A 15,897-nucleotide genomic window follows, 5' to 3' on the forward strand; every position below is an offset into this window, starting at 1 on the left:
TGCAAAAAGCATTCCTTGCACTGGACAGCAACTGGATGGACTGATTGTGTAAGACAGGAGAGATCCTATTGTGTGTGTAGTGTATTCCACTAGCAAGCTTTAGCCCTGATCAGCAGGAGGGCAGGGACAAAACTGAGACAGCCACTTTGTTTAGACTCACTGCTGGCTGGAGTTGGGGCATGAAAATGCAGCAGCCTTGCAACTATTGGGCTGGGACAGAAGAAATTCCCCTGGGACCAGAAACCTACTGGATTCAGCTATCTCTAACTAACTGTACTGGAAAGCTCAGCTTGTCTCCAAGCCAGAGAGGACATAGAGCCTCCACCATTGGAAATGTTTAGATTAGAGAAATTTTCTGTCGAGAATGGTACAGATGCAATTGATCTCACTTGGGGCAGAATGGACAAGCTAAATGAGGTCACTTCCAGCCTTATGATTTCATTAATCTCCGTTATTTGGACTGTTATTCACACTCTTGGAAATAAAGACAGCCATTGACTGAGCAGTGCTTGTTCTGTCTGACAACAAGGAGACCAAGAGGTGAGCTTGCAGTCCAAGGGAGCCTAAAAAGGTGAGCTGCAGTTGCCTGAAGGGCAGTTACAGCCAAGAGAGCCAACCTTTGCTCAGTAAATAACTGATGGTAAATCACAAGGTAAATGAAGGCAAATTGCAGATTGGAAGGTTCAGAATAGACATTTAGGAAAATATTCTTCATTAGGACAGTGATACAGCACTACAGAATGCTTGCTAGAGCAAATGAGGAAAAAAACTACCTTTAAGGCTCAGTTGAACAAAATCACAGGCAACCTGCTTGGCAGAAGTCCTGTTTCAAGGAGGAGAACTGAATGACCTGCAGCGATCCCTTACAAGCAGCATTTTTAATGTCCTGTGATTCCTGCAGCAGCTGTTTCAAATAGCACAGTTTAGAGAAGGTTACTTTCAAGCAGTTTGGTAGCAAGATTGACATAGGCTATTGCGACTTAGCCGGGAGGCTGATACGAGTGTGACTAGATTTTTAGCACTGGCATCGATCGGATTAGTACTATAATTTCCCATTATTTTCTCATTATTTTTACACTGAAAATAGCAGAAACTCAATTGCAACTAATTCCTATGTTGAGTAATTTCTCATACATATTTCTCTGTCTTTCTTTGAACAGGAAAAAGGCCTCTAATTACCTGTCAGGAATAGCAGGGTGTCCACAATGATAACAAAGTAAAAAAGGCTAACTAAATCATGTATTCTGTGATTAACAAGCATGAGAAAAGATATTTCCAGTTATACTATGTAAGTAGTAATGCAGTTATGAAAGTACTGGTGGGAGCTCATCTAAATTGTTATACATTTTTCATAATTTATGATCAAAAAAAGTGAACATGCAATAGAAGAAGAGAAAAAAATATCAGGATGATCAGCAGAAAAGAAGGCCTGTATTGTGAGAAGGCACAGAAACAGCATAATCTGTTTAGCCTCACAGAGTTAAGAGTGGATGCAAATACATACGGCTTAGGTTATGAATATGTGGTGTAAAGGCATATATCTTCAGACATGTTTGTGTACTTTTAAACACTGCAAGAAAATGTGTAAATCAATGTTTGTATTTTTATATGTATTTAATTTTCGTGTTCTATTCCCAACCTTTTGCTCAGCTAGGATTTCATAGCTTCTGACTTCACATCTGCATAGCATTACAGGATCCAGTAACACATGTCCTTACAACTCATTTGGAGATTTTTCCAAATAGAAATTTTGGACAAACTACTCTCCAAATAGCTACGGTTTAAGTACAAACAATCTTAAAATACAAAAATGAAATCTGCAAGGGGCTGGAGCTGGTAGGGACGAGGATCTTGGCCAGTTTGGTGAGAAATCTCCCCAGGAGACACAGCCCCGAGCAGCCTACTGGGAAGGGTCCTGCTTCAGCCCCCAACCTCCTTCCCGCTGCCCCTCACCGCTAAGGGCTCTCACCCTCTCCATTACAGCAGGATGTCCCCAGATAGACACAATGCTCTCTCTGGGTCCTCCTCCTACAGGCCCCACAAGCAACTGGGCCACAGCTGGCACCCACGGCAGAGGGATATAGGAGGGATACAGGAGGGATACACGCTGTGACATCACCACCAGGGCCTGTTACCACACAGAGGGCCGTCCCTAGCTCTTCGCTGAAGTAGACTTGAGGAGGAAACTTCTGCACTGAAATACATCCTGGCAAACCTACCGTATCTTGGTCTGGTTGTCACCTTTCACCACTTCTCCACTGGGGTCATAGGCTCACAGAATGTCCTGAGTTGGAAGGGACCTGCGAGGATTGCTGAGTCCAGCTCCTGAGTCTCCAAAGTGTTATAAATGAGGTCTGAATTCAATCTGAATTTTGTAATATTTATAAAACAAATATTTCTAAAAGGTATAAAAGGCAAGTAAACAGCGCTGGGTGTGCGGGGAGTCTACGCTCCACCAACACGCACACACAAACATCAAACATTCTAAATATACAGAACATTGCTTTACATACTAAACCCGAATATGCCTATACATACGTACAATCAGGAAAGGTAACAAACAATCCTTTAATTTCCATGACTTAACAGTCTCCATTTTCCATTCCTTCTGAACAATATGTCTTGGTTTAAGTTGTCAAGCAACTCGGTCTTCAGGCCTTATGTATCCCGTTCTTCCCAGATCGAAGAAAAAGCACATCCATCTCCTTTTCAAGGCCAATAGGCCTGGATCAAAAGGCACGTTCAGGTCAACAGGGGGCGTAACAGCAAAAGCCTTCGATGGCTGTAGCAGCAGAGGGACCCATGGTGTAGCAGTCGGATCAGTAAAGGAGCCCGCAGCTCCCTCACTATCTGGCAAGCCACATATTTGTGATTGTGGCTCCACATGGCTCTTTAATCTCAGAGATTGCTTGCCAGGTGCCAAGCAATCCCACTGCAACCTTGTCGTTTTTAGTTGCAGAGTCCCACACCTTGACCTCAGTTTGGTCCCATATTTCAGGCTCATAAACTGTCCAATTGTCAATAAGGAGAATAAGTTGCAAGGTTACCAGGACAGTCTTTGTTTCTAAGGACGTACGTGTATGATTCCCCATAATGCACAACTGCTTACCAGCGAGAGGCAGTTGTGTGCACGGCTCCACTTCTCTCAGCTCAAGCTTCTCTCCAGCTCCAGTGTGCCCATTTCCAGTGACTTTCTGTACGAGCTTCTCTGAGCAGTTTGCTGAGTTTGGCCGAACCTATCTTCATGAGGCAATCAAAATGCCTGTTCCCGTCCTGGTCTCCATTCTGCCAGCCTGTTCCTCTTCACTCCTTTTTCCTACTTCTTTATTGATGTAACTTCATCGTGTTGCCTTTTTTTCTTTTTTTTTTTTTCTTTTTCTTCTTCTTTCTTGAGGGCAGGCTCCCCTCTTATACCCTTCTCTCCACAGCAGTTCTTTTCCAAACAACTTTTCATTGGTCAAACAACTTTGAATGTAAAGACAACAGCAAACACCCAGAAACATCCATGCCTTAACATGGAACCAGCTGGAGAACAAGAAACTGGAGACTGCATGGAGTCTCCTGAATCACCCTTGTTCCCTCTAAACTCTTTTATATTCCTGATGGCCTCATCGTTAAGAATCTAATGTTATCCCCTCCCTGCTATGCGCATGGCCTCGGTTGCACGGGTAAAACGGGTCGGTAACGGCTCGGGGCTGGGACATGGAGCCGGTGGGAGTTGTGAGGAAGCGGCAGCAGCGGGGTGAGTCTGTGCGCGGGGAGTTGTTGTGGGGGCTGCCGCTGTGTTGGCCGCTAGGAGCAGGGGGTTGGGGGAAGGCGGTGTTGGTTGTAAGGACTACAACTCCCAGCAGGCTTTTTGGCTGGAGCGCCTGTTGCGCTGTTGGGGCTCGCAGCGTTGCATGCTGGGAGTTGTAGTGCGCTACATGCATCCTGTATACATGTATCCTGGCGTTTCTTTCGTTTTGCTTTTTAACATGCACTTTGTATCGGATGGATTATAATTGCTGGATTCTTTGTTTCCTTCTTTGCTGTTTGGTTTACAGACAATGAAACATCACCCTGCATCTTCCAGTAGAAGAAGGGAGACCGCTAATGAGGGAACAGCAAGAAAACCTAGTAGCAAAAAAAAAAAAAAAAAGGAACGGATGGAGAAAGAAGAAAACAAGCTCAAAAAAGAAAGGTAATCATTCTTTTGGGTCAAGTAAGTTAAAATATAACCAATGAAAGAAAGGGATTTGCCCGTTTTTCTGCTGGATTTCGTGTATTTCATACCTTTCATTAAAGGCAGTCCTCTTGAGGAAATGTCCAGCGTGGACAGTTCCTTTGAGACCGTTGTGGTTTAACCTTGGTAGGCAGCTCAGCCACACACAGCTGCTTGCTCATTCCCCCACAGTGGGATGGGGATGATATAAAGGTGAAAGCAAGAAAACTTGTGAGTTGAGATAAATATAGGGTAAAAGGTAAATCAAAAGCTAAACACCCAAAGGAAAATAAGGAATTCACTCACAGCTTCCCATTGGCCAGCAGATGTTGAGCTGTTTCCAGGACAGCTCCATCATGCATAAGAGTTTCTTGGTAAGACAAATGCCGTACCCTCAAACACCCCATCTTATTTCCCCCAGCTATTATTGCTGAGCACGATGCCATGTGGTATGGATTACCTATTTGGTCAGCTGGAGTCAGCTGTCCTGGCTGTGTCCCTTCCCAACCTCTTGCACACCCCCAGCCTTGCTGGCAGGGCAGTGTGAGAAGCAGAAAAGGCCTTGATGCTGTGTAAGCAGTCTTCAACAACAGCTAAAACCCAGTGTTATCCGCAATATCTCGGTTAGAAATTTAAAATATGGTGCTATACAAGCTTCTGGGAAGAAAACTAACACTGTCCCAGCCAAAACCATAATAGAGACCCCCTGCCTTAACTAGGAACTGTGGAAACCAGGGAGCAGGTGCGTGCTACCGTGTTTGGTCAGCAGAGGGTAGTGTTGCCTGATGGTTAACAAGAAGACAAGCTGGCTGTAGTTTTGAAGACATGCGTAGAGTCTATATGAACAGAGTGATGAAATCTAAGCTCCTTTGGCTCAGGTGACATTTCTTCAGTCCTGGAAAATATTCTGTCCATATCTCAGGATTGGCCTGGGCAGCTCACTGTTCGAAAGAGTTTGCTTAACAGCTTATCTTATGAGCAGCATGAGTTCAGTGCTGGTTGGGCAAACATCTTGTGTGTTTCTTATTACGTGACCCATTCTTGGAATGGGAGGAACTAAGAAGAATGAATCGCTTTTCTTAACCTGCTTGAGATGAATTACAGTGTCACAGTTCAGAAAGCCTTTTTTATAGTCAGTAGTAACAGATGAACGTCAAGCATTGAAGTGCTTTCAAGTGCTTCTTATGGTGGGTTAATGGTAGTAAATAAATTGTTGCACAGCAGAGAATGTCTCAAAATTGCAACATTTTTAGTATATCTTTTTTTTCAGGGAGTCACTCAGACAGTCAAAAGGAAAAATAAGGAAGTTCTGGCTATGTTTACTTCACTTGATTCCTTCTGTGCTTGGAGGCTTTCTGATTTAAAAAACAAACAAACAAACCAAACAAAAACCAAACTTTGCCTTTATTTTCGTTTCAGATCTATTTTGCCCAAACAAAGTGGGGGAAAAGGAGATTTTCAGAAATATCTGAACTTGTTGAAAGAGAGGTAAGAAATAAACTTTTTGAGAGAAAAAGAGGAAAAGGAATTTGGTTTACCCAGTTGTTCTGTGCCATTGTTGGAGGATTGCACCTGGGAGCATCACACTTAGAAAAACTTGGAAGAGAGCGTGGATGCAAAATCAAAGAGGGAGATATTGACAGTGGACAAGCAAGTGTTGTTGAAAGTATCCAGACCCATTTTAGCTACTTCTACAGAAGTAGCAGGACTAAGGAGGTATTCTTAACAGCTACTTTAATAAGAGTTATACTTATTTAGAAGGGTTTATGTTTGTTGGCAGCTATTTATTTTGTTATTATTTTATGATAGAGGCAGGAGCAGTGAGCTAAATTTTCTTTAACAGTCACAAAATGAATTAGAATTTAAGTTAATTCAAAGAGAAGTCAAAGGGGAAAAAAATTGTTAGGCCATAACTTGGAGTCTTTTTATGTCATGGAAACAGTTGTTTGTGACTGAGAATTTTTGTGTGTGTTGGTATACCATACACTTATGAATATTGGGCCTAAACCTGTATGCTGCTTTTTTTGGTCTTCCAGTATATCAAGATATGAACATGAGCAGCTAGTTTTTTGTAACTTATTTTTTTATGCTTCACTTGTGATGTGTCAGGTCTGATTCCTGACTTGCCAAAATCCTCCTGCACCTCCATATCAAATGTGTGTTAAACTGTGACAGTTTGATGTATACAACAGGAAGATACTTGGACTTTAGCAAAGTATTTGATATTGTTTCCTACGGTAAACAACTGATAGGCCTGTAATTCCCTGGATCCTTCTTCTTGCGCTTTTTGTAGATGGGCATCATGTTTACTAACCTTCAGTTAGTAAATTTTGGAATTCCGTTTTGGAAAAGAATCTGGGACAGCTTTTCTTCCTGTCTTGATACTTTTTCTTCACTGATAGCAATTGGGCTAAACTGAGTTTAGTTTCTCCCCAGTTTCTCCCCATTAGTATTTTTGTTTGTTTGTTTGTTTCTTTTTTTTTTTAAAAAAAAAAAAAAAAAAAAAGAACTCCAAACAAGTCATGGTTGTGTTCTCTTTTATAAAGGGTGCTGAGACTTTTCGAGACCTTAAAGGTGCCCCCAGGGAAGCTGGGCGAGCTGAAGAATGTCCTGAGCCTTCAGCTGGCAGAGAAACAAATGCTTGAGACAAATGAAAAGACTTTGATACAACTGCAGGTATGAAAGACATATGAAAGGAAGAAAATAGGTTTTGTGATGCTGCTGCTCAGTGCATTGTAACTTTTTATTAGAAGGTCTGCTGGCTATGTCTGTGCTTCTGTGGAAGAGTAGTCCAGTGTCCACCATCACCCATTTTAGCTACAGAGCAGAGTATTTTTTTTCTTCTTTTTCTTTTTTTCAGTGACTTGGCTGATGCTGTGGAGAAGAGACACTAAGCTCTCAATACTTTTTAAAGTACTATCAGGAGTTGGAACAGATGTTAATTCTTTAAGTTAATTTCTTATAGTTCTTTTTATATGTTTTTTTTTTTTTTTTTTCCATTCTTCAGGACTGTTTGTGTAGGGACTTTTATGCTGTATATTAAACACAAAAGACTCACCATTTCTAAAGCAGATTTTGTTCTGTTTTTGTTTATATTTTATCTGAAGAAGAAATAACTAAAGCTGAGCAATCAGCAGAACACATGGCAGAAACTATAAAGAGACTGCAATTCAAAATCCAGACGCTCAAGAAACAGAGGAAGATGAAAAAAGGGCTCAGAAAGTATTGGCACTAGGTCTTGATGCATTCCTCTAAGGAGAAGGTGTTTCACGAGCTAGCGCATGTGAGCTGTTTCTGCAGAGAGTGTTGTATAAAGAAGGACTCATCATCCCTTGAGAATGTGTCTTTTCATTTTTTCAAGTTCAGTTGCAAAATTTAAAAGTTCAGGTTTATTTATTTTTTCTATCTAGGTGTTCCAGGAAGGTGGCAGTGGGGCACTCCACCTTCCAGAACTCCCCAAGCGCAGTTTACAGGCACCCACTTTGCAGGTGAGCATGGAATGTATTTTCAGAGGCAGCTTGAGTATGAGAGGGAAGGCAACAGCAAGTGCTTTTATAACTTAAACAGTCCCAGAGAGAAGTTTATCTGAAAGTTTTTTTCCCTTTTCTTTCTCTTCATTCAGGGCTATGTAATGAGCTTGTGCTTTAAAAAAACAAAACAAAACCTAGAAAACATGCCACTTAAAGGAACACTTGTCTTTTCTTATGAGCCCTATGGTTCTAGAGAGCATGTAATCATTTCTGAAGTATACCTTTGTGTAGCTCTGATGGAAGGAACTTTGTTTCTTTCTGTGCCTTTGAATCTTTTATTTTTAGCTGAATCTAAATAGTCTGCATGATCTAAATGAGCTGAATCTAAATGAGTCTGCATGAATGTCTGATGGAGTGAAACTTCCGTTGAACTCAGTGTAATCATTTTTTTGATTTGTTGTCTTTTTTTTTTTTTTTTTTGAAGAAATTCTGAAGATAAAAAGTCAGAAGGGTCTTTTAAAGGATATGAGTGCTGTTCAGCAGTCAGCTGATATGGAGAACATGTTAACCCTCATTGAAAGTCACATGAGAAGGTGGACTTCCTTTGAGAGACCAAAATATATGGAGTCTCTTATGAAGCAAAACGATGCATGCCAGTGCACTCACTCTATGTTAATGTAGAGCAGTGGGATGCTGATCACAGAAATGGCACTTTGTTCCTAATGGCTTTACTGTTTTGACTGCTGAACATAAATCTGTATCTGCATTCTGGGACTCTAATGATATAAGAGATCAATAATCAATATTGATCAAGAATATTTTTTTGAGCTGTGATGGCTTCTAATGTTGGTATATACTGCCTTAGGAGAAGGGAGGGAGGTGGAACTTGGGTTTATTTGTGTATTTTTATATAGTAAGTTAACCCATTATATTTTGGCTTTTATATTGCATCTGTAAGTTGGTGAAAGCAGAACCTCTTAAACTAACATTTATTTTGGAATTAAATCCTCTTTAAACCTGAAGCATGTAATAAAAATGTTTATCTAGTGCTCAGTTGTAAATCTCTGTTTCAACTTTCACACCTTTTTAATAAAAAAAGAAATACAGGAGATTGTATAATTTTTATCCTATCTCCAGGAATTTTGTTTTATTCTTACATTTTCATATTTGCTGCTTCTCAAAAAGACATTCAAATGTTATTTATCTAGATGACTGGAGAAAGTGCTACAAGACTTGGTCTATTCAGCCTAGAAAAGAGGAAGCTGAGGGGAGACCTCATTGCAGTCTACAGCTTCTTCATGAGAGGGTGGAGGGCAAGGCACCAGTCTATTCTCTTTAGGCACCAGTGATAGGACCCACGGGAATGGTGTCAAGCTGAGGCAGGGGAAGTTTAGGCTGGACATCAGGAAGAGGTTCTTCACTGAGAGGGTGGTTGCACACTGGAACAGGCTCCCCGGTGAAGTAGTCATTGCACCAAGCCTGTTGGAGTTTAAGAAGTGTTCGGACTGTGCACTTAGTCACGTGGTCTAAACTTTTGGGTAGACCTGTGCGGTGCTAGGAGTTGGACTCGATGATCCTTATGGGTCCCTTCCACCTTGGGTTATTCTATGGTTCTATGACTGAAGGCAGGTATGTGATCAGGTGGTCTACCTGTGCAATATTTATTTTCAACATGAAAGTATTTCTAGGCATAGTGCTATAGGAACTGCCCTTATGTAAATATAGCCATGTACTCAAACGTGTCAGTGCTGCCTTTATGTATAGCTATACATGTACTGACAAAGCATTGTTGTGACACAGAGGCAAGCTTCTGCTTCAATATGGTGAGAAGATGTGTGGGAGTTTGAAGAAAGGCAGACAGGCACATGGTGTCTCTTCATCTCTGTGTTGCTTGTTCATTCTCCAGTTTATAACACAGGTGCCACGTTAGTGTGTCTTAAGCTGTCTTACTTCTCTTGGATCTTCATCCTACGGGTTTATGGAGCTGTGATGAACCAAGGGAATCATTTCAGGAAGGAGGTGGTGGTAGATTCATGGTCAGACTTCAAAGCTGTTATCACCCGTCCTCAGAGGCAGGTACATACATATACATGTTATTGTCTTTGTTTCTGAGAGCTTTGTGAATGGGGCAAGCTTTATCTGGGAAGCGTGTAGCTGGAGCGTGTGAAAACCATAAAGCGCAGCAGGACAACCCAGGTGGATGCGAGAGCAAAGCCCACTCTAGGGAGCACTGCTCTATCCTGAAGCAAGCTGACTAGTGACCATAGCCTAACCAAACTTGTCTGTGAAGTATATGCTATAATTGATTGTAAGCATCCTGATCACACTGACTGCAGAATAACTTGCACAGCTTATGCAGAGACATATTTTACCTGCACTTATGGCACTTGACTGAGCCTTATCAGGATTCTTTTGTCTCTCTAGCCTTTGTACAGGCAGACAGTAAGAAAGAGCCTTAATGAGCCTGTGATGGGGCAGATACAGCTACAAGGTGAAGGATGGGTCCTCCTGGAGTCCAGAACAGGCAGTGCTAAAATGAAGCTGGGAGAAGCTTTGCCTTAGTCCCCTCTGTCCACCATTATAAAACAGTCTCCGAATTGCATTCATTTGTGGGTGCCTCCCCAACCCCAGGCTAGGAGACAGGCTCCTGTTGATGTGGTCTCGCATCAGGTACTATGAGTGCTGCCTGTGCTAGATTCTTGGCATGCTGCCTGGGACAGCCAGTGCTCCTAGGCCAGCAATGCAGGAGTCAGCACAGGACAAGGATGATCCCTGATGTTGTTGCCATCCTGTCTAAGAGGATTTAACAGTATTGACAGGAACTGACTGTGCTATTTCAACTCAGGGCAGAGAACAGGCATTGCTGCTATTGTTTACCAGAACACGTGCAGTCTAAACATGTTGATGTTGGTTACCAAATAACACGGTGTGGGTGTTGGGACAACTGGTAGAAAAGGTGGGTATTGAACAATGAATTCAGCAAGAGCTTCAAGAAACTGCCACCAGGCCTAGGTTATTGTGCCTTGCTTATATGAAGGCTTACTTCCATTGCTGCTTTCTGCTACTTTTGACACTCTGGAGAGCAATAGATGTTTCTACGACTGAAACTGCCAAGTAAGATGTCCTAAAAATATCCACCCTGAAGCTCCAACCATTTGGTGGATCTCGGGGGTTACCTTTCAATGAGTTTTGATTCCAGTGTGAAAGGTGTGTGTGTGGAAAGGGAGGGATGTTTAATTCTGTATTTTTTCTCCCCATAATAAGACAGATGACCTTGACCATTATACTAACGCACATGCAGTTTTCTACAAGGAGCCACAGGCTTACCAGGAGCTACTGGAAAACACAAATGCCATCAACTGGGGACAAATTTTTCAGGTTCAAGGTATAGTCCTTAACTTGGTTTAAAGGAAACAGAATAGATGAACTTGTTGGTTTAAAAAGTCTTAATGGAGTGTAGACCCTGCCATTGTGCTCTGCATAAAGGTGTTTTGTACTTATACAAAACACAAGTTCTAAGCTATGGCTTTTGTAGGATTTTTGTTTGTGTTTTAATTCCATCCATATTTTATCCTATGTCGCCATTTCAAGTTCTGCTTTCAATTATGTTGAGATATTTCATTGGCAGGAGGATGTATTTATTTATTTTTTGCCACTTGTCATAGATTCTGTAGGCAACAAACAGACTGAGCTGAGCAGTAATTAGAAGTCCAATGAGAGCCTGTGCTTGGAAGTTGAACCCAGATACTGCTGCCTGCTGAAGCCTCACCTCAAGCACTTTGCGCAGTTTTAGGCGGCACGGTATCAGAAAGGCATAAAACTATTAGGGTCCAAGGGAGGGCTACAAAGATGGTGAAGTGTCTGGAGGGGAAGATTCCTGAGGAGTGACTGAGGTGCATTAGTTTGTTCAGCCCAGAGCAGAGCAGGCCGAGGGGAGGCCTCATGGAGGCCTGCAGCTCCCTCACAAGGGGAGTGGAGGGGCAGGCGCTGAGCTCTGCTCTCTGGGGACAGCGACAGGACCCGAGGGGATGGCATGGAGCTGGGACAGGGCAGGGTCAGGCTGGGGGTGAGGGAAAGGTTCTGCACCCAGAGGTGGTCGGGCACTGGGACAGGATCCCCAGGGCAGTGGTCACAGCACTGAGCCTGCTGGAGTTCAAGAAGCATTGGGACAGTGCTCTCAGACATAGGGTCTGGTTTTGGGTGATGCTGTGTGGAGCCAGGAGTTGGACCTGATGATCTTTGTGGGTCCCTTCCAACTCAGGATATTGTATGATTCTACAACTCTATATTTCTTTAGAATATCTATATTATGTATTACACAAATATATGTGTTCTATAATTTTGCAGATCTCAGGTACCTGGCTAGTTCTGTAAAAAGTGTAATAGTGGACTTCATTTACAAAAAAAAAAAAAAAAAAAAAAAATCTTTTTAAAGTACCTTAGTGTTTATCTTTGTAAACACAGGGCTACAGAATGGAATCTGTGGAATATCCAGAGCTGTTGCTTTATCTAAGCAGGTAGATGTGAAAGCATCCTCCTTCCAGATGGTTATCTACTCAGACCCAGACACGCTGCCAGATGTCAAACTTCAGTATGGCTAAGGACACCATATCATTTATCAATGTCCTTACAATATATTTATAGAAAGTATATTTACATAACAAATAATAGGAACACTGCTAGGCTTTCTCTGTGACTGGGTTAAAAATCTGACCAAGGAATTACTTGATAAGGAAGTAATTCAAAACTTAAAACTTACCAACGTCATTCTTTAATGTCTATGACTTTTGCAGGTTTATTTTTCAGAGTAGTCCCCATCCACTCCTCTCTGGATGTATACATGAGCTCCACAGGCCTCCTTTCCTGTGTCAAAGCTCCTTAGATTTGGCAGATAGGTCTGGGATTCCCACAAAATTTGTTTTTCACAAGAGTGCTTTTCACAACTGCTTGAAACTTTACATTTCCTCTGCCAGTGAGCTTCGTCTGACATCAGAGCAGAAGAGCATGGGAACCAGAGGCTCCTTTTTTTCCTGGGATAAATTTCTCAGTAGTGGATTCAAAATGCAGAGAGACTCTATTGGTCTTGTAAGACAAGAGATTGGAAATCAAATCCTTTCCACTCCTCTGTGCCAACTGTATGACACTGGGGCTACTTGTCAGCCGAAACAGCTGGGTGAGAGCCTCTGAAGCTGGTAAAAGTTCAAATAATATAAGCTTTGGCTTCTCTAGGTATGAAGCTTCACACATTACCCAACTAGTTGGCTTGCTGCTTTACTTCCTCGCATCTTTTGGCATCACTAACAGTGTAGTCCAAGGGGCTAACTAACAGGGACGCAGGTGAATTGGGAAAGGCAAATACTTTGTAAAGGTAAAATGTACATAGACCTTTGGAAGGGTCAGAGTTGATACTGGCTCAATGCCTGCAGGTCAGAGAGGAGATAATGCTTAGGCATATCCTTGGGTTAATTACAGTGTACCTGACAGAATGTTACTAATGGAAGTTACCTCTTCTTGCTAAATCTATGTCTGGATCAGATCTTTTGCATGAGAGATTTTGAAATATCAGCAGTTCCTAGGCTAAAATTATGAGATTTTCTAAAATGAAAAGAAAAAAGTGGATCGAGACATTTCATTTTTCTAAAATTCAAATATTCCATTACTATTTTAGCTTTTTGCATTTAATATTGCATTAAATATGAGAATGTCACTTGTATGTGCGGTGCAATTTGAAACAACATACAGTGTACATGAGTCACTCACACACGTGGCTGGCAGATACGATTTCAGAAACCCCAGCTATGACTGTACTTCATCAATTTTTTAAAACTGAATATATTTTTTGAGTAAAGTGGGTGATTCCTGGCTGGAGAGACCTATTGGAATACGAGAAAATTTCCACAAGACCATAGGAAATTAAGAACTGTAGGAAACCATAGTGTTATGTTAGTGTGTGAGCAGGTGCACAGATGCTTATACTCCTGACTCAAAGGCAGATAGGGGCTTAAGGCAGCCTAGTATTTCAGGATATTTTAACATGATATTATAATTCTTATCTTTCTCAAGTTCTGGGAAGTTCTGCCATTGCATTTGATAGATCCAGGTCTCTACCTCTAGATTCTACCTTGTTCATCCCAATTACACCATTTTTACAGAAGCTTTGGAGATCTTATAGAGAGTGAGAATAGTTTTCAGGTACCAACATCCAGTGTTTGTTTGATCCAAAGACAGAAACAAAGCATTTGATAAACAACAGCAAAACCTCAGCAAAAAGCTTGAGGTGGTCATACAATGTAGGACCCAGCCATATGAGAGGCAGAGTTTCAGGTTGCCTAGGGAAATAAAGGTCATGGAGGAAAAAGAAGGGTGAGTGCAGACAAGACTGGTGACATTTCAATAGAAAAACCTCAATGCACAGCCGATGCAGGGAGGTCACTGAAACATGAATATGAGCTTTGCTGCTTCTTGCCTTCAGAAAGGTGTTGATGAGAAGAACTTGAAATTCTACTGGAAGTGGATTTATCTGCACTGTCTACTCCTAGAAGTATTTCCAATTGAAGGAATAGCATGTGGAGCCATCTGGTATGTGAAGAGACAATGGCTTTTCTTCTAGAAAAGAAAAAGTAACATCCTGAGCCTGCAGACACAGCACTGGGGCAGGCTGTGGCCACAGTTTAGGCATTTTGATGTCCTTGCCAGAAATTCTCAGAGACATACATGTTCTGCTTCTCCATAACCCCTTCTTTTTTTGGTCAACCTTTGTATATTAATCCCCAAGTGATGTGTATTCTTTATAACTGCAGTGATCACTTTTAATTGCCAAAAATATTTTTGAGAGAAATCAGAAATGACATGGTGGTATAATAAAAGAGTGTCTATAGTAAAGTGCATGTACTGTGTAGTATTTGAAGTTTTCCTTCTATTGCACTTTCAGGTGGTGTTCAGTTTAATACATGTTGTTCTGCCCTTGGCTTAGGCACCACCACAAATGTTCATTGTCTGCTCAGTGGGACAACAGGAAGAAAAAAAGTTTGCACAAGCAATATGTTGTAGGGTCCCTTCTGATCTGTGATGAGCAGGTTTCCAATGGTGTATAAAGATGTAGGTTTGAGGAAAATTCTTTCTGCAGTGTCTATTCCAAAACCTTTTTATTTTTCATTGTCAATAGAAGAGGGAGGAAAAGCTATAAGCACACAGATAGTTATGTTTCACTCACATTTGGTGAGGGAAAGATCCCCTATGCACCCTATGGTGATCATTCAACAAACAATGATGTTCATTGCACCAGCACTTTGCTGAAGTGCCCAGGCATTGCTGGATGGCAGCTGAAGGACATTGGGACTGGACCAAGAGTACTTCTCAACTCCCAAACTGCCTCCTGGGAGAGAGCAGAAGGGGAGGCTTGGAGAAGTATTGACCTGGGGTTGTGCTGACTCTCCGTCAGTTTTTACTTCCTTTTGCTGTCACCAGGAGGTGTTAGCCCTCTGCCATCTGGAATTTGCAAACCGTGTTTATGCAATGTTTAATAGAAAGTCAGAAGGTGTATTACAAAAGCAACAGATATTTGCTATGGTTGCATGCTTTATTTACTGAGGTTATCCAGTTACGGAATATTCAGGAATAACCTTTACAGCCATCTGGACTCGGGTCAACTTGGATTAAGGTTTTTCCTTAGAAGTAATCTGCCATAAGGAATAAACAACTCTGTTTTCTTTGCAAATGGTAGTCTGTGGCAGACCTATAGGATACATCTATATTTGTGAAATAAATTTGTGGGACTGTTTAATTTACTCTTAGCATTTTAAGCCTTCCATCGTTGTAAAGAGAAAACAACAGGAAAGAGAGAGGGAGTAAATTAAAGAAGAAATTTCTACTTTACAGATGCAAGTGTCACGTGCTGGAGGGAGAGTTTCTATTTTTTCTCAGTGGTCAGAGAGCCCATGTGTTTGAAAGCAGTGAACCCAAACTGTCCAAGGTGATTGGGCAGACCAACAGAGTAAGTACTGTCATGATTATAACTGTGGGTCTTTTTGGTGGACATTGCATGGGGATGAATACCCTGATTTGAGTACAACTGACTTCTCCCTTACTCTGAAGTGTGTGGGTCTTGCCTGGAAGAATGACAGCCCTTGCTACAGTTTTCGTCATGATGATCTTGCAAACACCAACCTACTCTGCCATAATTCAGGAACAGTCTGGCATTGCCATCTTTCAGATCCCATCCACCTT

At 41.7% G+C, this 15,897-nt stretch overlaps 1 protein-coding gene and 1 pseudogene across 2 annotated transcripts; both read left to right on the forward strand.

Annotated features, from left to right (window-relative positions):
* The first annotated feature begins 3,650 nt into the window (after positions 1-3,650).
* LOC311208069 (centromere protein Q-like) lies at positions 3,651-8,279 on the forward strand (annotated as a pseudogene). Its single transcript has 7 exons — positions 3,651-3,668; positions 4,121-4,180; positions 5,472-5,689; positions 6,748-6,877; positions 7,308-7,423; positions 7,612-7,702; positions 8,156-8,279. The product of its transcript is annotated as a centromere protein Q-like (transcript).
* A 225-nt stretch (positions 8,280-8,504) lies between these two features.
* On the forward strand, positions 8,505-12,272 carry LOC311208070 (glycine N-acyltransferase-like protein 3; the record flags this gene model as incomplete). Its single annotated transcript, XM_084284491.1, has 4 exons — positions 8,505-8,520; positions 9,578-9,747; positions 10,936-11,056; positions 12,136-12,272. 4 exons carry the CDS (start codon positions 8,505-8,507, stop codon positions 12,270-12,272), a joined length of 444 nt encoding a protein of 147 aa, XP_084140617.1.
* Between the last annotated feature and the right edge of the window lie 3,625 nt (positions 12,273-15,897).

This window comes from Netta rufina (assembly GCF_964035555.1).
Source record: "Netta rufina genome assembly, chromosome: 3".
In the NCBI taxonomy this organism is placed as follows: domain Eukaryota; kingdom Metazoa; phylum Chordata; class Aves; order Anseriformes; family Anatidae; genus Netta; species Netta rufina.